This window comes from Carya illinoinensis, chromosome 14 (assembly GCF_018687715.1).
Source record: "Carya illinoinensis cultivar Pawnee chromosome 14, C.illinoinensisPawnee_v1, whole genome shotgun sequence".
In the NCBI taxonomy this organism is placed as follows: domain Eukaryota; kingdom Viridiplantae; phylum Streptophyta; class Magnoliopsida; order Fagales; family Juglandaceae; genus Carya; species Carya illinoinensis.
In genome coordinates this window covers 10,902,183-10,924,986 of record NC_056765.1, presented here as the reverse complement: position 1 = coordinate 10,924,986, position 22,804 = coordinate 10,902,183, and the positions used below count along the sequence as shown (strand labels likewise).

The following is a 22,804-nucleotide window of genomic DNA, read 5'->3' as shown; positions in this document are numbered from 1 at the left end:
TTCTCAACATGAGTTATAAGCCATAAGAGTATTAGTGTTTTCCAAAAAATGTTGCCCATTTAAGATACCGTTTAAATAGTGAGTTGAGATATTGAAAATTGAAAGTTAAATAAAATATTATTTGAATATTATTTTTTAATATTATTATTATTTTAAGATTTGAAAAAATTGAATTATTTATTATATTTTGTGTAAAAATTTAAAAATATTATAACGGTGAGATAAAATGAAATGAAACACTTATTATATCTCAACAGAGCCAAAATGGAGTTGTAAGAAAGTTATGAATAGTTATTCCTTACCCCTATTCATGCAAATAACTCATGTTGTTTAGAAAAAAAAAAATGATATACATACAACTATATTCACAACCATTTACACAATCCTGCTTTCAACGATGGCTGTTTTCGTAAAAAAATAAAATAATATATTTTAAATAATTTATAAAAGTAACATCATTTTATAAAAATTCTCTCAATTTAAAATATAATTATATAAAAATAACTCAAAATAATTATATGTGTATCATTCTCTTAATAATCTTATAAGCCCACATATCACATATCACATATTTTTTTTTAAATCTTTCTTTTAATTTTCTTTTAAAATTATTCTTCTTAAACTAATTAAATTTTTTAACTTATTATTCATATATCAAATACTTGGTAAAAGAAAAAAATTAAAAATGTTACGTGTAGTGCATAGATTTATATTTAGAATTTTTCTGTATTTATTAGAGTGATGTCCTCATCAGTTGATTGCGACTCTTCCTCTTGTCGTGGGCCTCGCCTGCCTCCTTGGGCTCTCTTTGGACTTTCACGTCCTTTTGCGCCTTTCTCGGTTTGGACCTGTGCCAGCTTATTCCACCTTAATAATCAATCGTATTTATTATATAAGAAATGCTATATATATTAATGGGTAAATATGTGTATTTATACGATTTTTGTTATTCATTATTTTTATATTTTTTAAATTAATTAAAGTCTTTTACTCATCATCTATATATTATATATTTAATTAAAAAATTAAAAAAAATATTTATTATGTATAGTATATGAGATAATGAATATAATTTTTTTATCAATTTTATCCTTCTATTGAAATACATATTTACAAATGTACAACGTGTCCAGAGTGGGTTGGTCTGGTCCCAGCACATTGACTTTTTCTTTTATATACTTTGATAATTATAAGGCACCGGAATCTTGCCATGCGTACAGAGGGCTCAACTCCACCTACGCACCACCCGTTTCAGATTCCCTACCTCCTATGAAACTTAAAAAGACGAAAAAGCACCTCAATCCAGTGGATCCTACTAAGTTGACGGTCAAGATTTGTTTCCCATCCCACACGTGTATGATCGGGATGAGTGTAACCGTAACTTCTGGTCATGCGGATTCACCCAATTTTTTATATTGCTTTTGGAGAAAAGATCGAGTGCTCCTCATACACCATAGCCAGAACCAATGTGTCTTTTCTGAAAAATTCGCTGCAAGTGTGGCTTCGCCGGGAAATTCATCGCCTTCCAGACCGGAGATTAAACTTCTGGTCAGTTTCCGGTCAACGTACCCATTTTCAGATTCTCCGTTTTTAGGGTTATAGAATTTCTCTTACTCGTATCTAATGAGGTTGAAAATTCGCGTTAAAACCTTTTCATTCGGAAGCTTCTTATTTTTTTGTGAATATCGGGGTTTGATTTTGAGTTATGAAGATGAACTGTCGGAGATTTTGGTACAAAGGGCATTTTCGATGTTTTTTTTATTTTAGTTATTTTTTTGTTTGTTTGTTTGTTTATGCGTGGTTTGGATTTATGGTCGGCAAAGGTATTTATCCGTACGCTAAAGGCGTCTGTGCCTTTTCAGAAGTTTATTTGACTGAGTACTACTGATGTGTCTCGGTCCGTACATACTTCATTGAGACGCAAGGAACGAGCAGCGAAAACGAAAGTTGAATCAAATACTCTCCTTTTCACCTTGGAAGTAGAAGCAGCAAAATGGTAACCATTCTAGATTCTTATGTTGCAAGTTGCGACTTACTCTATCGTATTTTTAATTGTTCGTTACATGTGTTAGAGATTACTATGATATGCATATTGGTGATTTTGTGAACAGAAATTTAAACTTTTTCATGGTTGAGGTGAGAAAGGTGATTGGCGGCTGTTCTTGCGAAGGCCTTTTAAATCTTGAGATGAGCTATGGTAAAACTTGAAACAATTGCACAGAATGCATGGAAAACTATGTTTCATGGCCAGTGAGAGGGTGATCTTCTAGGAGTGGTTCACGCTTTCACTTTTTCTCGCTAGATTTTTAGTACTTGTCTTTGTTAAGCCATCCTCTCAAATTTCATATCTTCTTCCTGTTTCTGGCATTCTTCTGAATTTTGGTAGCTTATACTGGCTTAAGTGAAGGCATAGGAAAATGGTTAGCTTAATCCAATCCCTCGCAAGCCCAAAAAATATTAAAGAATATTTGTGTTAGTGCAGGAGAGCTTAATTAAGAGTATATACCGGGGTTGAACCTTCTGGATTTCATGTGAAAGTATTCTGGACTTAAGTTTGCACTACGCTTTGTGTTTGGCTAGAACTCCCTTGTGAATTCTATACTTTTTGTGGTGATTGCTAAGAGGACTTTACTAAAGAAAAAAGCGAAGGGCATGGGCTTAATTAATTGGAGTTAGGATAGAGATATGCATAGAGGAAATTATGATAATGCTGGTCCATTGCTCTTCGTGATTATGGACCATGATAGTGCTATATGCTAAATAGCGTAACAAGCGATGTGGGAGGCTATTGCTTAATGCTGGAGCTTTTGTTATGTTACATGATGCTTATTTTTGCAGAGGGAACAAGAAATAATTTAAGTGCTTTTGTATTTGATTTGCTGTGGAATAATAAGACTATTCTTCCAACTCACTTGTGAGTAAACTTGAGGTGTCAGGCTCCTTCTGTATTCTTTGATGATTGATTATTTCTTTCCCTTGGAACCTGCAAATATCACTTTTGAATTTTTTAAAAGACAAGTAAAAAACCACTAGGGGTTGGCTCAACTCGTAAAGGCCTTGGGCTTGGGGGTCTGCTTCCCCTAGGTGTAAGGTGCAAATCCCCTTGGGTGCAAATAATCTCTAGTGTCCATCGGACTGGGAGATTTTCCCTTTGAATTACCCGAGATGCACTTGTGGGAAACTCCTTGCCGAGGGCCTATACACCCTTGGGATTAGTCGGGACACTGTTCGTGGACACTCGGTGTCAATCAAAAAAGAAAAAAAAAAGACAAGTAAAATTATGTCAATTCCTTGAAAAGGAAAGTAGTTACTTATATGGAGAGTGGTTAAGAGTAAGGAAAATGACTGTTTTTTTTTCTTATAAGAGTAAGGAAAATGACTGACAAGTCACAAATCAAATCCTTGAATTAAGGCATTAAACCATTTACCTTTATTTCATGTCTACCATGAGGAAGTGTGTGCATGGTTTGTGTTAGAGTCTTAAAGGTTGAATAATTTTTTTTGGAAGTCTTTTCAGAACAAGGGTTTTTGGACAGAAAAAGGTGATGGACAAGTACATGACAGAGACTCAACATTTGATAATACTTCCAGAACTGAACCAAAACGATCTCATCAATGGTTTGTAGATGCTGCTGAAACGGAGCTGTTCCCTAACAAGAAGCAAGCAGTGCATGCTCCGAACAGCAAATTAAGTTCCGGAATGTCAATTGCAAATATCCCTTCTTGGGAAAATGCTTCCAGTTTTAATTCAGTTCCAAATCAATTTGTCAGTCGTTTATTTGGATCTGATACAGCAAGGTCTGTCAACTTTGCTGAAAGTAATATATCTTCTGCTGGAACAGAGAATTTGCATGTGAGAAGAAAGGGTATTGATGACCAATTCGGAGAAGATGCATCCATTGGTTTGTCCATATCTCATTCTATGGAAGATCCTGAAACATGTCTTACCTATGGTGGAATAAGAAAAGTCAAAGTCAATGAAGTTAAGGATAGTGACCCTAGTATGCATATTCAAAAGGGACATTGTTCTAGTGGGGAAAATATCAGTCACCTGTCTCCAGGTCAGGCTTATGACAGAGAAAGTGAAGCCGCTTTTACAGCAATAGGGCAGTCCTATAACCAAGATGACAGTGTCGCTTTAATGGGTCACACCTACAACAGGGGAGATGCCAATATCAGATCAATAACTCCCACATATGGCGATGGAGATGGCACTTCCATTTCAATGAGTGATACCTATGGTAAGGGGGAAGCTAATGTTTTATCTTTTAGTGGCTTCCCTGATGAACAAGATATCATCCCTGTGGGCAGGCCTGTCAGCGGCTATGATCTATTATTCAATCAGCCTTCAGTTCAAACATCAGAAACATCCTGTGAGAAAGTTTTGGACACCACAAATACCACTGCAGTTCTGAGTGCCACTAGGGCAACTAAATCAAGACCCGAATCTGTTTCTAAGAATAAGCCAGAATTCAGAACATCAAAGAAAGAAGCTCCAAATAGCTTTCCCTCAAATGTTAGAAGCTTGATATCAACTGGTATGCTTGATGGAGTCCCTGTGAAGTACGTTTCCTTGGCACGGGAGGTAAATTCGAGTTTTTCTTGATTTCTTCAGGCTTTACTGTTTCACTTGAATGACATACAATTATATTCCTGCATTTAACAAGGAGCTTCGTGGGATTATAAAAGGTTCTGGCTATCTTTGTGGGTGTCAGTCATGTGACTATTCCAAGGTAAGCCATCCATTGGTGTTCCTGGGTATTTAACAATAAATTTCTTTTGAGCTAACCGATGAATTTTGTGTTTTTGTTGTTAAGGTGCTGAATGCATACGAGTTTGAGCGCCATGCTGGCTGTAAAACAAAGCACCCTAACAATCACATATACTTTGAGAATGGAAAGACGATTTATCAGATTGTACAAGAATTAAGAAGCACGCCTGAGAGTTTATTGTTTGACGCGATTCAAACTGTTTTCGGTGCCCCAATTAATCAGAAATCCTTCCGAATTTGGAAAGGTAACAAAACTAGTTATTTTCAATTGTCATTCTCTCCCTCCCTGCCAGGGCCAGGATTTAACTTTGCATAAACTGTCCCATTTTGTGTTCTTTTTTCACCTGCTGAATTGCTGTGAGTTTTGATATTCTTAATTTGTTTCTTCTGTTTTTCTAGAATCATTTCAAGCAGCAACTCGTGAGCTCCAGCGTATATATGGAAAGGAGGAACTGAACATATAGCGGTATTCGAGATGATAAGATAGTGTCAACTCATGTGTATAGAAACGAGTAACACCTTTTTTTGTTTTCTTTGGTAAATTAATTATGTTTGGTCTTTCCGTTGTATATCTTGTATTGAAGAGTGGATGGTTTTTTGTTATTTTGGGGCACAAAAGAACTTCATTTGTAAAGATGGCAGCTAGACTTCCCCCAAATTCTCATGTTCAGTATCATTCGAGCGGAAGTTTAGAGTGTTTGCTTCACTTTTTTCCTATCTTAAAGAGGAACTCATAAAATCAGCCTTAAATTCATGTCGTAATCTGGATACGTTTCCTTCAGACTTACCTCGCCAAATAAGAAAGAGAGATTCAGGAGGCCACTTGCACCATTGCAGAAGTTAATTATGCTGAATCTTACAACTCAAACGAGTTTGTATTCGTTGTTTGGAATAAGCTCCAATGTTCGAAACTCTGTTTATCCACTGGAATGTAATATTTCAATATTGATATATTTCGGTGTATGGATTAGTTATATATATATATATATATAGACATATAAACTGATAATTAATAAAATAGTACATGTATATTAGTATGTATCATATATGTATTTGTGTCTATTATATATACATATATTTATGAAAGAATTAGAGATTTATAAAATGAATATATATTGAAAATATTAAATATAATTGGAGACAAGATAATATTAAACAAATTACAAACTTGAGTTGAAACGAAGAAAAAGTAACTAAAAAAAATATAACCAAAAAATTATTAAAAATAATGAGGTTTTAAAAAAGAGAGAATAAGGATACATATTTAAAGTTATAAAAAAAAATTAAAATTATATAAATGAATTTTAGATTTTAAAGAAAATTTATATATTCTTCATTAAATCAATATGAAACAAAATGTAGTCCAAAATTGATCTGAACAGGCCGAACAAAACGAGGATGTATAGTGTATTGCAGACTACACCGAAGCGGAAAATTCTGACTTTTTCCAGCCGGGTCAAAACTTGGAATTCAAAACTATGATAAGATCTCCTCCATCTCATTCGAAATCTATATATGGTAACAGCTCCTAAATTTATAACCACTTCTGTTTCTAATCTATATTAGTTTCATGTGGCAAATTTTTGTAATCTATAAAACGAGGACATCATTCTACGTTGGAAATTGCATTTAATGTAAATCTGTTCATGTCCCAAGATGAAGATGGAAACAGGGTAGAAAAGAAAATAAAGCTGTTGTTTGCCACAATATACGAATCCAAAGTTGGCAACAAAATAGAACTCTCAAATATAAGAAGAAACTACTCTTCACACACTAAAACAAGTTAAAAAAGAATTGAGTCAGAAAAATTACAAGCACCCATTATATTGTTATCACAAATTAGTTTTTTGCTTTTGTTTGCCCCTTTTCAGAGAAGTGTCGCCTTCATTATGTGTGATCAAATGATTGGCTCCTAAGAACCACAGCAAGCCGATCTTTGGGCAGCTTGGCCTCCTCCAGCTCCCTGGTCTGATTGATTGATCTTAATCGTCGAAGGCTGCAATGACAGAACCATACCAACATTTTCAAAAACAGATACCTGAGGGTGATCTCTAATAATATCATTGCACTTCTTCATTCTTATTCAAGACAAGATAGGAATTTTGTACCTCAGCCTTAGAGTCAGTGTCTGCAAGCCTTTGCTTTATATCCCTTGCTATTGAAAAGAAAACTTGCTCCACATTTAGATTTGTCTTTGCACTCTGCAATGAACAGTGGATTTAGTACTTACTATACCGATAACCAGCTTCCATAATCAGTAGCATTACTTACAGTCTCAAAGAATTTGATACCATACTCGTCAGCAAGTGCTTGGCCCTTGGAGGTAGGCACAGCCTACAAAAAAATACAATAAATGATATTTGATTGGGTGCGAACCCTGATCTACAAATGCATGAGGGGGAGAGAGACTGCAGTAGTCAACAATTAGAAGTCCCCAAAAAGGCACAATGAAGGAGCTCAAAGCATGGACAAAACTAGGTACTAGTAGGTTTTCTTCTTTAAACCTAAAGCAAATTAGATTTAATTCGATAGAAATACCAACATAAAGAAACATACCCTCTTGCTTTCATCCATGTCAGCCTTGTTCCCAACCAGTATCTTGTTCACATTATCTGAAGCATGCTGTTCGATGTTGCGAATCCAGTTCCTAATGTCTGCAAACGGTGAGAAGCCAGGTCTTAATAAAGCAGTAGAAATCCATAAGAGAACTGCTACAGACACTAAGTAATCGATTACACACAATAAACTCACAAACTGATGTAGCTTCATGGAATCCATTAATTCTACTTTATAATAAAAGTCACTTTACAATCTGATATATCACATCAAGCCACATCAGTTTGTGCATTGATTTTTGTGTAATCCCTTTGTGGCTAAAGTATTTTCCAATCCATAAATGAAGTTTTGTCAATCCAAGCAAGGAAATCAGAAAGAGCAGGAGGGGGAAGGGGGGAAAAACATACTGTTGAAAGATGATTCATCAGTCACATCATACACCAGTAAAATTCCCATGGCTCCACGATAGTAAGCTGGAAATGAACATACAATAATAAGAAAAATGAACTGGAGTAATATAGTGAAAAAGAGTGTTCTAAGTTATTGTGGCAATACAAAACAATGAAGACAAAACCAAAGACGAGAAGACAGAAATACAACAATTTATCAGCTGACCTCCCAGTTTTAAGATCAAAATAATCTTTTTTTTTTTTTATGAAAAAGTTTTAAGATCAAAATAATCAAGTTAATGATATCTAACTATAGAGCATTGGGACGATTCTAGAAATTTCATGTAACAGTCACTTGGTGAAGACCACTGGAAACCCTTGGAAGGTTCCATGGGGCTGCTTGTTGAAATCTAGAATTTTCAAATTAAAAAAGAAAATGAGGGATTTTATTCTGACATTTTGTTTGGTTCCTCTTTCCAGAGATTCAGATAAGCCAATAGATAATCAATCCGCCTGAGCTCAGGTTGGCCATCAAGATGATATAGCTTGGCTCAAGTAGAAACAAACTCCACAGTATTGACTTGAGCTTAGTTGAAAAGCCTTACATTTGACCCAGAGGTTAGTGAGCCACTCTGAGACTGCAATGATTTTATTGTATTATAATATTAACAACAGGAACGGACAAGCCCATCAATAAGTTTACAGAGAGCCTCTCTGGTATTCATGCTGTATAGGAGGATTCAGGTATCGATCTTTTGATTATTTGATTGAGTAAAACAGTGTTAAAATCGATGGGATCACTAGAGTCCCACATTAGAAAACAATGACACATTAGTATTTAAGAGCAAAACGAGACTTTAAACTGGGCTTCATTTCATAACAAACAAGCCAAGTGAAGCTTTCTCTGAAGCCAAACCCAAGATAATTGCAACTCTGCAAGTGGCTCAGCTCATCTGAGGTGACTACTTTATACATGGAACCCCAGTCTACCACCCAAACAATAAATTTGTTCTTTAAGTTTCCCTAGTCAAACAGCAAGTTAAATGAGCTTGTTAAATAAGCTCAGCATAGAAACTCTACAAGGTGAACATCTCCCACCAGTTAATTTTCCTCATTAAATGATTTGAGCAACAGAAGGTAATGGCCAGAGTCAAGTCTTAAGGTTTTTTTTTTTTTTTTAGTAAGTACCATACTATCTGAGTTTTTCTGATATAAAATGCCTGTCTACAGATATTTACCGGAAAAGAAAAGAAATTTTACCAGTTGTGATTGTTCGGAACCGCTCCTGGCCAGCTGTATCCCATATTTGCAACTTGATTCGTTTTCCATCTAGCTCAATGGTTCTTATCTTAAAGTCAATGCTGTGTAGAGAAGACTGACATAGTGAGATTGGTAAAAATTTTCAAGAACCCAACACTTATTGCAGCAGTGCAACTCCAAAATCCCAAGAATACGTACCCGATGGTGGTGATGAAACTAGTGGTGAAGGAGCCATCTGAGAAGCGTAAAAGAAGGCAACTCTTACCCACACCTATGAAGGGAAACAAGAAGAATCATCAAAAAACCCTTTGGTCAAATCTTAGGTGCAGGCATTACTATTACTAGTCTACAATTTTTTTTTTTATAAGTTATTTATTAGTCTACAAATTAACTTAATGAGATCAATAGTTTTACATTGCCCAAAAAGTAGTCCTTAGTTATGACTGGTAAATCCTAAAAACCTAAAACTTTACTGATATGCTCTCCAAAAGTACAGGAATACAAACTGAGAACCTCTGATGAAGCTAGCCCAATGAGAATTTTGCTGTATTATCAACAAGTTGCCAAACCCATTGGCAAATCCAGCACAAACTCGACTAAATAGCATTACTGTCTCCATGGAAATTTAAATTTTTCGTATGAGTGCACAAACTTATGATCAACCAGCAATCATATTTGAATGATGAAGATGATCATAAATGCTAGCTACGCCTACCCTACCTCTCTGAAGGGGAGTGACCAACCCTAAGTAGCAACATTCATGCGTTTAATATGCTCAATAAAAGGAAAAGAGTTCTTATTAAACAAAAAAATATCTATGATACCCCATATATTAAGGATAAGGGTAGGTGGTGTATGAGATACCACATTGCTTGGGAAGGAAAAGTTCTTGTTCATTATAAGGTTCTAATGGGGCTCCAATTGTATCATTGACTAGTCCTTTTAGAGTATAGGTCATGTGATTAGGGCCTTCCATTAGAGCGTTACAAATGATTGTGATACCTCATATGATAAGGATAAAAGTAGGTGATGTATGGGATCCTACATTGCATGGGAAGGAAAAAAATTTACTCTTTATAAGGTTATAATGGGGATCCAATTATATCATTGACTAATCCTTTTGGAGTCTAGGCCATATGGTTTGAGCCTTCCATTGAGGCGTTACAATATCTGAATCCATTCATACGTTTAATATGCTCAAGAACATTCATATTTCCAAACACAATGAAAACTGAGCAGTATAACCCAATCAATAAATTTCAGATCAATTTTTTGTCCAAATATCATGAGTACCTGTGTGCCAAAACTTCTATTCCTACAGAGAGAGAGAGAGAGAGAGAGAGAGAGAGAGAGAGAGAGAGGAGGGCAATAACAAAAAACAACAACAAAGAGGCCTAAGTATATATCTAAGGCTAGAAGAGGAGTTCAAACATTCTAACGACCAATCACAAGTAGCTAGGACAAGGTTTTGTTAATTGAAACAACATAGCAAAACACAAAGTCTCAGAATCCATCAAAACTTGGATACACGACAGCATTGGCTATTTTTCAAGATGAAACATTATGGAGACTCTCAATATTTAACATCTAAAAGCTCAAAAATCAGGTCAGGACGAGTTTAAACAGGAATCAAATTAGATCTATACAAAGACGACATCACAATGTCCATTCAGCCCCAACAAAAAGAAAATTTTCAAATCCAAAAATAAAAAGTAAAAAAAAAATAAACACGACAAATCAAGCCAAACCAAAACACAGCAAGCTAAAATGCAGAATAAATTTATAACTTTCCGAACTCTGTACCACTATCTATGTCCCTGGCACATAATGTTTTGTTTAGTTCTCGTTAAAAATAAGAGGGCAAACAAAGGAAACATGCTCCAATAAACGTACCACTGTCGCCGATCAATAGGAGCTTAATGAGGTAATCGTAATCGGCCCGAGCCCTTGCCGGTGGAGCAGCCATTGAATTATTAGTTTAATTTTAATATGAAATACAAATCCCAGCCAGCAATTTACCCTCTGAAAGCAAACAAAAAGGATTTTAAAAACCAAAATTCTAAGTCGAATGAATAGAAAATCCAATGAGAACGAGAAAAAAACATCACAATCAGAAAGAAGAAATACCAGATCGGAAACAAATTGAGAGAGCTTTAGCGATATAAAGTGGTAGAGAGTGATCTCGGAGAGGTCCGCAGTAATAGAGCAGAAAGATTTTAGAGAGAGATAGAGAGAGAGAGAGAGAGAGGGGAGATGATTTTCTTTGTGTTTTGGCTATTATATGCTGCTCCGGCTATGGTGGGGTTCGCTAAAATGCGCACTTTGTTCTTCCCTTTTGCCGCACTTCTGCTCTTGCGCACGTTAACACTTGCCTTCAATTAACTGCATTTCAACTAATTAAATCCTGCCACGCGTTAACAAAGTGAGTTTTGCTATTTTTAATCCAGGTGTCAATAGTCAATTGGCTGGAAAGATGTGCGCTAAAATATATCAGGTGGGGGTGCATGTAAAAGATTGGAGCTTGGGTGTATGTGCTGGCATCTCAATCAACGCCCAATTGGTTCTCTACTTTGTCAAAGCTTTAAGTTACAACTGTCATATGAAAGTAGGCTGCATAGAAAAATCTTTGTTTTGGTTCCCATACAATCAGAACCATCCAACCTTTATTTTTAAAGTCAATCAATTTTAATTGTTTGCAAATAAAATTTTAGATCACGTTTAAATGTTAAGTTAAATTGAAATAAATTAAATTTTTTATAAATAATTATAAATTGAGATTACGAAATTAGTTTTTTAGAGTCTATTTAAAATAAATTTAAATATATTTAAATGTTAATATGAGTTTATATGTCTTTATAAAAAGTTAAAAAGGTTATGAGTTCTGCATGTAAAAAAGTGTTAAGTTAAAAATAGTTATAAATCTCACGTGTAAAGAAATTTTAAATTAATATGAATTCAATAATTTGAAAGTTTAGTATTTAAATATTAGACTAAACTTAAAATTAAATTGAATTAAGTTAATCTCGATTGAGTCTAACTTTTCACGTATTTTTTTTTCAAAAGTAGAGATTCATCATTAAAAAAATTAGATTTTACATGTAAATATTATATTTATCCATATTTTTTAAATAGAATATGCGAGATTTGTTATTTTCACAACTATAAATATTATTTATTAATAATTTAAAATTTTCAAGTTCTATATTAAAATATAGATAAATAAACATATAAGATATCAATAAAATTGATTTGTAAAATCTGCTTATTGACACGTCAAACAGATCTTTGGTATGAAAATCTGCCGCATTAACTAATATAAAGATGCATTTATGTTTTGATATGTTTTGTTTATAAAACATCAAATCATGTCATACAATCATCCCTTATTCACTATAAAAAAAATTAAATTTTTGTCATCAATTTATTGTAATCAAAAAATTATTTATAATTAATTTTTGATGAAATTAATCATTTCGTTAGAATTAACTAGTCGTAAATAAATAATTTTTGATTTAAAAAACGGATAATATCATTAAATTAAACGTGCTGAGACAGGACTACATATTGGTCGTACACACATGACTTATACCCATGTTGAGATGGGAAAATGTTTCTGGAAACAATTTCAAAGACTGGGACAACGTCGTCCAAGGTTGGCTAGAGACTGGGACAAAGCTACTTGGACGTGGTCTGAGGTACACTAAGTCAGTTTGAAACCCAGCAACTGCATGTTTATATACGTTGCTTTCACTTCAATGAATTATCTATCCGATATTGTCTGAATATTAAAGGAAATAAAATGATTTTAAGTTGTCTCCTTCTCTTCTTTTTCAATTGTCTTTTCCGAAATTGGAATTAAAGATCCCAAAAAATAAAAGACAGCAAAAACAGCTTAATACACTGCATGGACAGGGTGTACATTATGGAGCTTTCTTTATTGATCCTTTCCTTTTAGCTTCCAAGTTTGAAATAAATGCTAAAAGATTGACAAATTCAGCTTCAAGACAAGAACGCTTAAAACCATATGCAATAATGTTTTTATGGAGTTCGATCTAATAACCCAAGTAGAGAACCTACTTATAGAATAATAATGTGTACAGGTTGTAAGGAGATTTTTCCTGCCAAAGGCCCATGGCTAGGATGCAAGCTCAAATATAGGAAGTCTAGGCCAAACGGGCCATCAGCCCATTAAGGGCCTCTAGCTGTAAAGCTAAGGTTAGTTTATGACCGTAATAGTGTGAGAAGTCCCAAAATATAAAGAATGAAGGGATACTCCATCCTGGCCTCCCTACGACGCCTAGCCTCAAATAATCTGTGCAGACAAATCAATAAAAAATGTGAAAAATCTTTAATTTTCTGACAATCAGGTCTAAAAGTATGCAAAATACGACATTAACACAAATTATAAATGTACAAATCTCACATAATGGCGTATGCCTTTAATTAAAAAGTAGATCCCACATGAAAAAAATATAAAAAAGTCATTTTTTTCGTTGTGGAGTTCACTTTTTTTACAAAAGACTTACGTGATATTTATGTATTTGAAACTTATACTTAACATTATTCACTATGATATTATATTAAATCATCAATTATCATAAAAGTTTGAATTGACAAAATAAGATAGAATTAATTATTTATGTTATATCTTATTATATAAATAAAAGAAATTTCAAATTAGTTGTAGTAATAGCTTTGTTTTGAAAGAAACGTTTAGTTACAAGTATAATTGCTTATTAATATGTGTACTAATTTAATGTGATTGGTCAAAAATTAAATTTTATTAAAAATAATACTAATTTAAATTTTAAATATGAATTAATTAATATTAATATGTAAATTAATATACAATTTTATTTATATATAATAAAATTTTATTCTGAAGCCGTATCTAACGTTATTTGTTCGAGGAACATGCTTGGCAGGAGGAGGCCAAGGATATGATTCTATCCTTAGACGGAATGCTGATTGTGGGCCTGTGTGAGACTCTGATCGATCATTATGGTTGGTGAGTGGAGGAAGCATGCAACTTTGTGACAAGTTGTCGATCATCAGTAATCCCTTTTTAAGATGCGACAAAGAAAAGGGAATAACGGGAGAGACCCAAACAAAAAAAAAAAAAAAAAAAAAAAAAAAAGACACATTTTTTCTAGATATAACTCATGAGCTCTTGGAGTAAACGTGTCTCCAAGACCATGATCAAGTCCTTCATTATTATCACATTGATTTGTCCCAACAAAATAAAGAAGAAAAAAGCAGCAGTTTTGTAGAATACCCGCGTGCTGAGTAATTATCATATTTATATCTTAAACTACGTATATATGTACGTTCCCTCTGTTCATGTAATAATACAGTTTGTCATTATAAATTAGTATTTATGTAAATAATTTCAATAATGTCTGTATATCTCTCTTTGGAAGAGCGCTCTCTCTCTCTCTTTGAATTGAGCTTAATGGAGATATTAAGTTTTTTTATGAATAATAATGAGTTAAAATGATGGAGTGAATTTTGTAGATTCTATATATGATAAGTTTATATATGTTTAGATGTTAAGATAAATTTAGATATATTTATGAGAAGTTAAAAAATGTTATGGGTCTCACATAGAGGTGTAAAAAAAAAATCGATAAACTAGACCGGACCGAACCTGTGGGTTGGGTCCGGTATCGAGTTTAGTTCAATCTTGTACCGGTTTTATTTTTCTTAAAACAGGTCAAACTCGGTTCAATTCCAGTTTTTCTTTTTTTAAAACTAAACCAGACTGGACCAAACCAGTTCATATATATACTTTTTAATTTTTTATATATAATATATAATATATATAAAATAGTTTTGTATTATATGATAAATTACTAATTAATATAATATTAAGTTTTAAAATCTTATCACTATATTTTATTTTATTAATAGTTATACTAATATTATATAGTGCATATTAATAGTTATATTAAATTATTAATACTATATCACTATAGTCTATAATACAATTATAATATATATTATAATATACTACAATATACTATATTATATAATATATAATATACTATATTAAAATCGAAAAATTGGACCGGACTGAACCAAACTGGAAACTGGTAAAATCAGAGTACTGGTTTAAGAGGGTAACTAATGTATAATCAGTTTTAAAAAATATAAAACTGGTACATATAAGTTCAGTCTTAAATTTTATCCAAAACTAGACTAGACTGGACCGGTTATACCCCTAGTCTTGTATGTAAAGAAGTGTTAAGTTGAAAAATTTTATAAGCCCCACATGTAAAAAGATTTTAAGTTGAGATAAGTTTAATGATTTAAAAATTGAGTGTTTAAAAAATCTCTCTCTCTATCTTGACATAGGCAGCATCCGAACGGGGATATTCATTCACAGTGGGTCGAGATTGGGCCTGACTGCTCAAGAGGTGTGGGTAGCAGCCCTACTTAATGACTTTTTTTTATTTATAATTTTTTGTGGATTTTCTTTTTTAAAAATTAGTTATAGTACTTTATATCCATAGAGAGCCATTTCTAAAGGGTGATAAGCCCGGAGGTACTTTCTCAACGCAAGCAAATTTAAATGGACGTAAGATGATCCCAACCCCCACCAATGGCAAACAAAAGTTGAGCAGTTTAAAAGGCCATATACGTATTTTTTTTTATGTCCTAATTAGTATTTGAATAAATAAAAAAGTGTAATTTTAAAATTAGAGCATTGAGCATGACATCACACTTTTGGCAGTGAGGTGTCAGATTAATGGGCTTAAGTGCCATTGGAGCTTAATTCAGAATAAGGGAATTGGACCTTATTATGGGTTCATTTCAAAACTGGTTATTCACTCATTTACAGCATCTTCTAAAGTATTTTTTGGATAAGAAATGCTAAAGCTCCCCAATTTGGAGGTTTATTTTTACCGATTTTTTTTTTTAACTTAGTGATTAAGTAAATTTTTTTTAGGGATGTTGTGAATTTTTTTATTTTTAAAAATATAAAAAAAATGAATAAAAAAAATAGTTTGATTCGGTGACAATTCGGGACAAATGTTTCGGTGACTATAGCATGACTCTTTTTAAATTGAAAAGATTAAGGTTGCAATTGTATTTGAGTAATGAGATGATATCAAATATTTTATAAATAGTAGTGAATAGTAATACAAAATAGTAAAAAGTAATGATAAAATAATAAATAGTAGTAGGATATTCTCAGAACACTTCACTACCCAAACTAGCCCTAAGATGCCAATCTTATGTGGAAAAAAAATTGAAATAAAAAAAAATACATAATTTTGGAATAACTTTAACTCTCTCATTTCAACAAGATGGTATTGCCTAGCAATCTTTCAATTTTTCTTTTGAAAAAATAAAAATGGATCTAAATATGATAAAAAGGTCACATTTTTACAGTAAAATGACAATAGGATGAGGTCTCGTATGTAACATTACTCTATAATCAAAACATTTTGAGAATGTGTCTAATATCTTTATCATTTTTCAAAAATTTTAAAATTACACCACTCTCTTTTTACGGGATATTAGAGATTTCATTTTTTTTTTTTTTTCCATATATACACGATAATTTCGAGCTACACTAAATTATATGTAAGGTGATTCTAAGGTTTTAATAAATGGATTAATTCAAACTCTTGACAATGAGTTATTATCAAAGTGAAATTGAAAGTGTTTGTGTTTGTTATTTACCGTTAGTTATTAGCGACAAAAATGTACTACAAGAAAAATGTTTATTTGCTGTTAGTAGCATTTGCTACGAAAATGATAATTTCCTATTAAAATAAGTTAATTATCGTAACAAATAACTCATCACAAATATTTTTTTTTATTATTATAATGATTCCTAATTCTAACATAAATAACATACCTAAAGAAAGAATAATTGAAAGGACAATAGTTTAGTTACATCCACGTACCCATTATAATTGTAATCAAAAAGTAGAATGAAAAAGAATGGGCCAGAAAGTGAATGCTCCAAGCATATGCTGAGAAGATCCTCTCCCCCCTAAAACACAAATACTCCCTTTATAGCTCAGAAAACTCCTCTGCACTCACCCTCTTTGTGAGAACATCATCCATGGCCTTCATCTAGCTTGCTACGTGTCCATTGCAGTTCCACCTGCGTACATGGCATCAAGGACATGTGGGGGAAAGATCACCATCAACGGCAGCAGCAACGATGAAGACGATGAGGAGGAGGAGGAAGAAGAAGAAGAAGAAGATGATTATGGGAAGATCATGAATCGTGGCCGTTGAAGTTTGAGGGACATGTTTGATCAAGTTTGGGCAACTAAGGACCCTTTGGCAGTGCATCTCTAGATCAATGAGAGATCATTTGTGGCTCCAAGTAATTAAGTTTTGTCTCATCATCATGTCACGCTGCTTTTGTGAGAAACATTTTATCTAATTCAAAGACTATGTATAATTAATTACTACTAGGGTTAGCTCCTGAGCTATGTTGATTGGGTTCTTTGTTTCTTGGGAGTTGGCTCTATATATTTTAAGTTTAATGTTCCATGGAGACTTGGTTCGCTCTAAATATATATATATATATATACATATATATATATATATATATTATCTCTTATAGGAAATATCATGTTTGATCTTGTTCAATTACTACAAGAAAATGCTAAGCATAAGGAGGAAGAACCCCATTTTCCATGCAGGAATCTAATTGTGACTGGTTATTTGTATATAATAATTCGTATTATCCATACATATATATAGGATTATAATCTGGGTTATACATTAAGGCTGTGTTTTTTTCGATATAAGATATTTTTATGTCACTTAAAATCTTTGAAGAAATGATCTTATAGACAATGAACAATGATCTAGAGTAATTCAGGTCGACCACCACAAAACTACATGGTCTGCACAAAGCAATACAGTCCACACCCAACCACTGATCGAAGGTGGCTCTCTCTCCCACATAGTCAGTGCGGGGTGTGGAAAATGATAGACATACAACTCTTTTATACAACTATGTTTTAAATAATGAGTATTTTTATAAACTAATTTATAAAAGTAACATCACTTTACATAAATACCCTCATTTTAAAATATAGTCGTATAAAAAGTTATAAAAATGGTTTTACATGTATCATTACTTTTTATCCATAATGACTCCAGTAAGTCTTTTCATGTTTACTCCACTGTAGTCAATTATCTTTGTCTGCCAATTCAAACGCATTGAATCAGTATTGTTGATTTTGACAAAAATATTCTAGTGCGTGAACAGGTGATTGAGACATGAGAACGAATCAATATAAGTTGACGCATAAATATGGAAATAATGAGATTTTTAATCTTAATATGATAACAAAATACATTTATATTTTAAAAAGATTCAGTATCATTTTGTTTTATTATTTCGAATTCATCTTTTAATTCTACTAAAATGATTGTTTTTCAGCTATTACTTGTTTAGCCAAGCTTTTTTCTATATTTGAAAAATTATACTTTTCGTGGGTTGATGTAACATTATAAAACAGGTCAGATGTATATATTAATCTCTTTTGCCTTTCATAAAAGGAATGTAATTATGATGTTCTTAATGCTGAAAGGAAATCCGAGGAAAACGCAAGGTAGGAATCTGTAAATCAGTTGCTCGGCAGCTAGCTCGACGGACGGTGTCTTCTTCCACTTAAGGGAGAGGAGTTAGTACAATATTTGAGCAATTTGCTACTAAAACTCTGAAAAATGAATTTAGGGGAAGTTAGACATTGGATAAGAGAGTACCAGCTTTTAGGGAAATACTCTAAACACAAAATAATTACACAAAAATAATCTCACAAACTAATATTGCTTGATATAATTTGTCAGATTATAAAATTACTTTTATTCTAAAACAGATCTAACAGATCATATGAAATAACATCAATATATACGATTACTTTTATGCAATCTTTTATAACTATAGCACTAGAGTTGAAAAGGACCTGTGATAAAATAATTAGACCCTGATGCATTTACCTGCCGACAAGGTTGTACCAATGGACAAAAATACAATGGCATCATGCAGATATTCAAGACTATTATATGTAAATATATTTTGCACCTCAAACTCGGACCTCTTTCAATTTGCACCACTACTCCTAATTTGTGTCATCCTTTTGTCAATCAAAGAGTGCAAATTGCCAAAAAATCAATTCAAAGAGCAACTTAAAGATTTTGGGTTGTAAGGTTTTTTCTTTATATAAAAAATGGTAGGTTGGAGACGCAAACTGTTGTGTCCCATAAATGACTAGAGGAAATTATAATAAAAATGCATCTGGTATATCAAATTTTTAGCTTGATACGATACATCAAATCTACTATAACATCAAATCACATCAATTTGTGAATTTATTTTTATGAAATCTTTAGTAGATCTAGTACTTCTCAATTGTAATTAGTAGCTAAAAGAGATTTAGCATTCATGCAGATGACAATTTGAAACCAAAGCATCTGAGATGAGATGGTTTCTCAACCCTATTATGTGATCAGGGGCACGATCAAACTTAAAGCTTTAAACTTATATTGGCAACTAAAATCTTCCACCTCTCAAACTCCGAAAAATGCTCCATCAATAAAGACTAGATACACTGCTTGAAGCATACGGAAAGCTTCTCATCAACCATCACTGATTTTTTCAATTTGAAACTAAATGCAACATCATAAATTTATGATACTACGAGACAAGTATTGAGTAAAAGTACTCGGCGGTGTGACAAAAACTCCAAAAACAATACGACAGAACTATCAGTTCCATCAACTAAACATATCAAACTTGCAGCAACATCACATTAAACCAAAATAAAAAATGCAAGTACAAAACTGAAATGATAATTTGGAAGAAATCACGTCGTTTTTAAGTTACTTTCTATTTTCAAGGAAATTAAAGATACCGCTCAGCCAATAATCCAAAATTCCAAAATGGATCTTTAATACTCCGTTTAATAAAAGAACCCAAGTACTTTGCCACCAACATTCTTTCTCCTTGCTTCTTCATGATCCATGATTCCGGCAGAAGTGGTCAGTACAATATACCCAAACTGCAAAAGTCATCGCATATGTGAGCAAACACATAATTACAAACATTATCACGTCCATTACAAACATTATCACGTCCCATGATAGGGTAAGTATAGTATAATGATCCATCATTTTATCTAAACGGTCTCATCATCACATGTTCTCAACAAATCAAACATCCGCCCAAAATCACTTGTCCAACCCCAAACAAACCCATGCCATAAGAGAGGGGGTCCCTCGTTAATGACTCCATATCACTTTATCAGAGCTCTCAAAACTTCTAATTTCTTGCACAATAGCTTTCAATATACTATAATTGCGCATACAGTCCCTAGGTAATCCATGTATTTACAGTAAGTTTTAAATTTTAAAACAAACATCTGCAAAATCATGCCACGAAATGTAGAATGCCAAAAGTATGATCTTATGTTTGATTTTCATCTCTTTCATCCAAACTCATTTTCCATTATTTCTAATGTGTAATTCTCCTTAATCACAGATAGCAAACCATCGTGTTAATGATAAGTCTTTTAGTTCAAACCAAGTCATACAAAAAATAAATAAATAGATACGGAAATTCTAAGGCTAACCTGTCTTGAAGGAAGCAGCCTGGCAGTCCAGCCTTCAATCTCTTTGACACCGACATCAAAGCGTGGACTTATAACCCCACACTTGTTCAGCCTTCCATTTAATTCAACCACAATCTTGCCAGATCTGTGATCATCAACATACTCAAACTCCCCAATATAGCCTGTAAAAACACAGAACGATTAAAAACATTATAACTCATTGTGCACAAGCGAAGGGAGATGAGGGGATAAATTCGTGCAAGTGGACAAACCATGCTTCTGCATGACTAGAAGAAACTTGATGATCACTTTCGACGACGGCCTGATCATGACCTGTCGCTTTCCCCTCTTCTCTGCATTGTACATGCTCTTGAGAGCATCATTCAACACGCTAACTCTCACCATCCTCCCAAATTCAAGCTGGTCAAAAGGGTTACAGCAAACATCCAATCATTAACAAAACTAACACTTACTATTACGCAGATGAATAGTTGGGTATTCTCGTAATCGGCATACAAAGACTACACGAAATGTTACTGGGATCAAGTAACAAACCCGTCGAATGAAAACCAAGCCGAAAACGAAAACATCTCCATCAATGGTAGTTGTTACTCGCCGATTAATCAGTCAATTGATGCAAAATATCAAAGCCAAAAGAAAAACAGTGGTATTCTTTGTCAATAATACTGTTGTTGAGCGAATCAAGCTCTACCACCAAGCTAATAAATACGTTACACATCGAAGTAATCACGCAATTCTTATAGGATTCACCTTACAATGGGTCAAATCAAAATCAGAGAGAGAGTCAGACTAGCAGTTTAACGGTTGTGTGAGATTGGCTTACCTGAGAGCAGAGATGGCGGCCGCGTCTGGGAGCTCGAGAGCGGGAGTGATGATACAGAACAAATTGGACTAGGGTTTTGGCTTGATATGGAGGTAAGAGGTTATTGTTTTCGGAAAATGTCTTGGCGTTTTGGGCCCTTCTATGTTTAATATACTCGGGCCAGGCTAAGTTAAAAACGGGCCGAGTATATAAAACATAGAAGGGCCCAAACAAAACTATATAAAATACGATTCATTGGCTCCCGCCGGGTTTTCCTCCTAATATATTTCATCTATTTACTTTTTTGCCTTTTTTTCTAATGCATATTTTTAACACTTTTAACTTTTTGAAAAAAAAAAAATCACAACATCATTAAAAAATAATTCTTTAATTATTAAGTAAAAAAAAATCAGGACCCACCATTAGGAAAACGCACCGGGACACTTAGCATTTCTCATTGAATAAAGTATTACCAACAAAATCAATATTTAAATTTTCACACACTTACATAAAATTTATAGATAAATATATTTATCATCATTCTCTCAATATTTATTTATGTGACATTAAATGATAAAATCATATTAAGGCATACAGTGGTTATGCACAACTTGATGAGCATATCTCCATAATCGACTTTGTTGTACCTCTAGTTAAGAGCTCAAGACACGTCACCTACTCAAGGCTAACTGAAGATTCAAGATTCCAAATGCTTGAATTCTCTAGAACAATCTTTCTTTGTAAAAGATTAGTTTTCATACTCTATAAAATACTTGTGTAATATTGATATATGTATGGAAGAAAAGAATGGTATTCCAAAATTGTTATAGTCTTCTTTTATTTCCTTGAGTCATTTTGTTGAATACTTGGTAGTTTCTTCACTATTTTGGCCTCATCTAGTGTTTCTAAGGAACCCATTTGTTATACAGAAGTCTCAAAATTCCAAGAATGGCATTAAGCCATGATGAATATCGAATTTCAAGCTTGTCTCTAGAATAAAACTTGGGACCTTGTTCCTCCCTCTCCCAACTTCATGTTTTAGGCTCCAAATGGATCCTCAAAACCAAAAGGCATGCTAATGGGTCCCTTAAGCGGCGCAAGGCTCGCCTTGTTGTAAAGGGATTCCATCAACAAGGTGAACTCGATTATACAAAGACTTTCAATCATGTAGTGAAACTGGCCACAATCCAACTTCTCATCTCCATTACAGTACAAAACCGATAGCCACTTCACCAACTCGATATCCAAAATGTCTTCCTACATAAGGATTTGGAGAAGGATATGTACATGCTACAACCTACTGGGTTTGTTGATTTTTCCTACTCATGTTTGTAAACCGAAGAAATTGATTTATGGCTTAAAACAAGTCCCTAGGCCTTGGTTTTCTAAGCTTAGCACTAAATTGCTAGCATTAGGG

General features: G+C 33.4%; 3 protein-coding genes across 9 annotated transcripts; 1 reads left to right on the top strand and 2 right to left on the bottom strand.

Annotated features, from left to right (window-relative positions):
- Positions 1 to 1,388: 1,388 nt before the first annotated feature.
- On the top strand, positions 1,389 to 5,477 carry LOC122294704. Of its 6 annotated transcripts, none has more exons than XM_043103624.1 (6): positions 1,389 to 1,548; positions 1,863 to 1,996; positions 3,627 to 4,585; positions 4,668 to 4,733; positions 4,818 to 5,016; positions 5,171 to 5,477. In XM_043103624.1, exons 3-6 carry the CDS (start codon positions 3,701 to 3,703, stop codon positions 5,233 to 5,235), a joined length of 1,215 nt encoding a protein of 404 aa, XP_042959558.1. In that variant the 5' UTR covers positions 1,389 to 1,548; positions 1,863 to 1,996; positions 3,627 to 3,700; the 3' UTR covers positions 5,236 to 5,477. The 6 variants fall into 6 exon arrangements, with proteins under 6 accessions (XP_042959558.1, XP_042959557.1, XP_042959556.1 ...); XM_043103623.1 differs by having other exon boundaries at positions 3,537 to 4,585; XM_043103622.1 differs by having other exon boundaries at positions 3,518 to 4,585.
- A 900-nt stretch (positions 5,478 to 6,377) lies between these two features.
- LOC122295186 (ras-related protein RABE1c) lies at positions 6,378 to 11,270 on the bottom strand. The gene is made up of 9 exons (XM_043104293.1): positions 11,104 to 11,270; positions 10,870 to 10,998; positions 9,175 to 9,247; positions 8,977 to 9,077; positions 7,735 to 7,800; positions 7,328 to 7,425; positions 7,043 to 7,105; positions 6,880 to 6,972; positions 6,378 to 6,767 (listed from the first exon to the last, which is right to left on the bottom strand). Exons 2-9 carry the CDS (start codon positions 10,940 to 10,942, stop codon positions 6,684 to 6,686), a joined length of 651 nt encoding a protein of 216 aa, XP_042960227.1. The 5' UTR covers positions 10,943 to 10,998; positions 11,104 to 11,270; the 3' UTR covers positions 6,378 to 6,683.
- Positions 11,271 to 19,688: 8,418 nt separating this feature from the next.
- Positions 19,689 to 21,543, bottom strand: LOC122293288 (40S ribosomal protein S15a-1). 2 transcript variants are annotated; one of them, XM_043101812.1, is made up of 4 exons: positions 21,409 to 21,543; positions 20,837 to 20,984; positions 20,586 to 20,746; positions 19,689 to 20,015 (listed from the first exon to the last, which is right to left on the bottom strand). In XM_043101812.1, the coding sequence occupies exons 2-4, from the start codon at positions 20,967 to 20,969 to the stop codon at positions 19,917 to 19,919; spliced, it is 393 nt and encodes a 130-aa protein (XP_042957746.1). In that variant the 5' UTR covers positions 20,970 to 20,984; positions 21,409 to 21,543; the 3' UTR covers positions 19,689 to 19,916. The 2 variants fall into 2 exon arrangements, with proteins under 2 accessions (XP_042957746.1, XP_042957745.1); XM_043101811.1 differs by lacking the exon at positions 21,409 to 21,543 and adding an exon at positions 21,120 to 21,319.
- Between the last annotated feature and the right edge of the window lie 1,261 nt (positions 21,544 to 22,804).

Bases quoted from the DNA above. Each gene is read 5' to 3' on its own strand.
- LOC122293288 (XM_043101812.1), bottom strand. From the start codon at position 20,969: ATGGTGAGAGTTAGCGTGTTGAATGATGCTCTCAAGAGCATGTACAAT. The intron at 20,747-20,836 runs GTTTGTCCACTT...GTGTTTTTACAG, and splicing joins TCTAGTCATGCAGAAGCATG to GCTATATTGGGGAGTTTGAG. The intron at 20,016-20,585 runs GTTAGCCTTAGA...TGACTTTTGCAG, and splicing joins GGCTGCTTCCTTCAAGACAG to TTTGGGTATATTGTACTGAC.
- LOC122295186 (XM_043104293.1), bottom strand. From the start codon at position 10,942: ATGGCTGCTCCACCGGCAAGGGCTCGGGCCGATTACGATTACCTCATT. The intron at 9,248-10,869 runs GTACGTTTATTG...TTCCCTTCATAG, and splicing joins CCTATTGATCGGCGACAGTG to GTGTGGGTAAGAGTTGCCTT. The intron at 7,426-7,734 runs GTATGTTTTTCC...CACCGTTTGCAG, and splicing joins TGATGAATCATCTTTCAACA to ACATTAGGAACTGGATTCGC.
- LOC122294704 (XM_043103619.1), top strand. The intron at 4,734-4,817 runs GTAAGCCATCCA...TTTGTTGTTAAG, and splicing joins AGTCATGTGACTATTCCAAG to GTGCTGAATGCATACGAGTT. The intron at 5,017-5,170 runs GTAACAAAACTA...CTGTTTTTCTAG, and splicing joins ATCCTTCCGAATTTGGAAAG to AATCATTTCAAGCAGCAACT.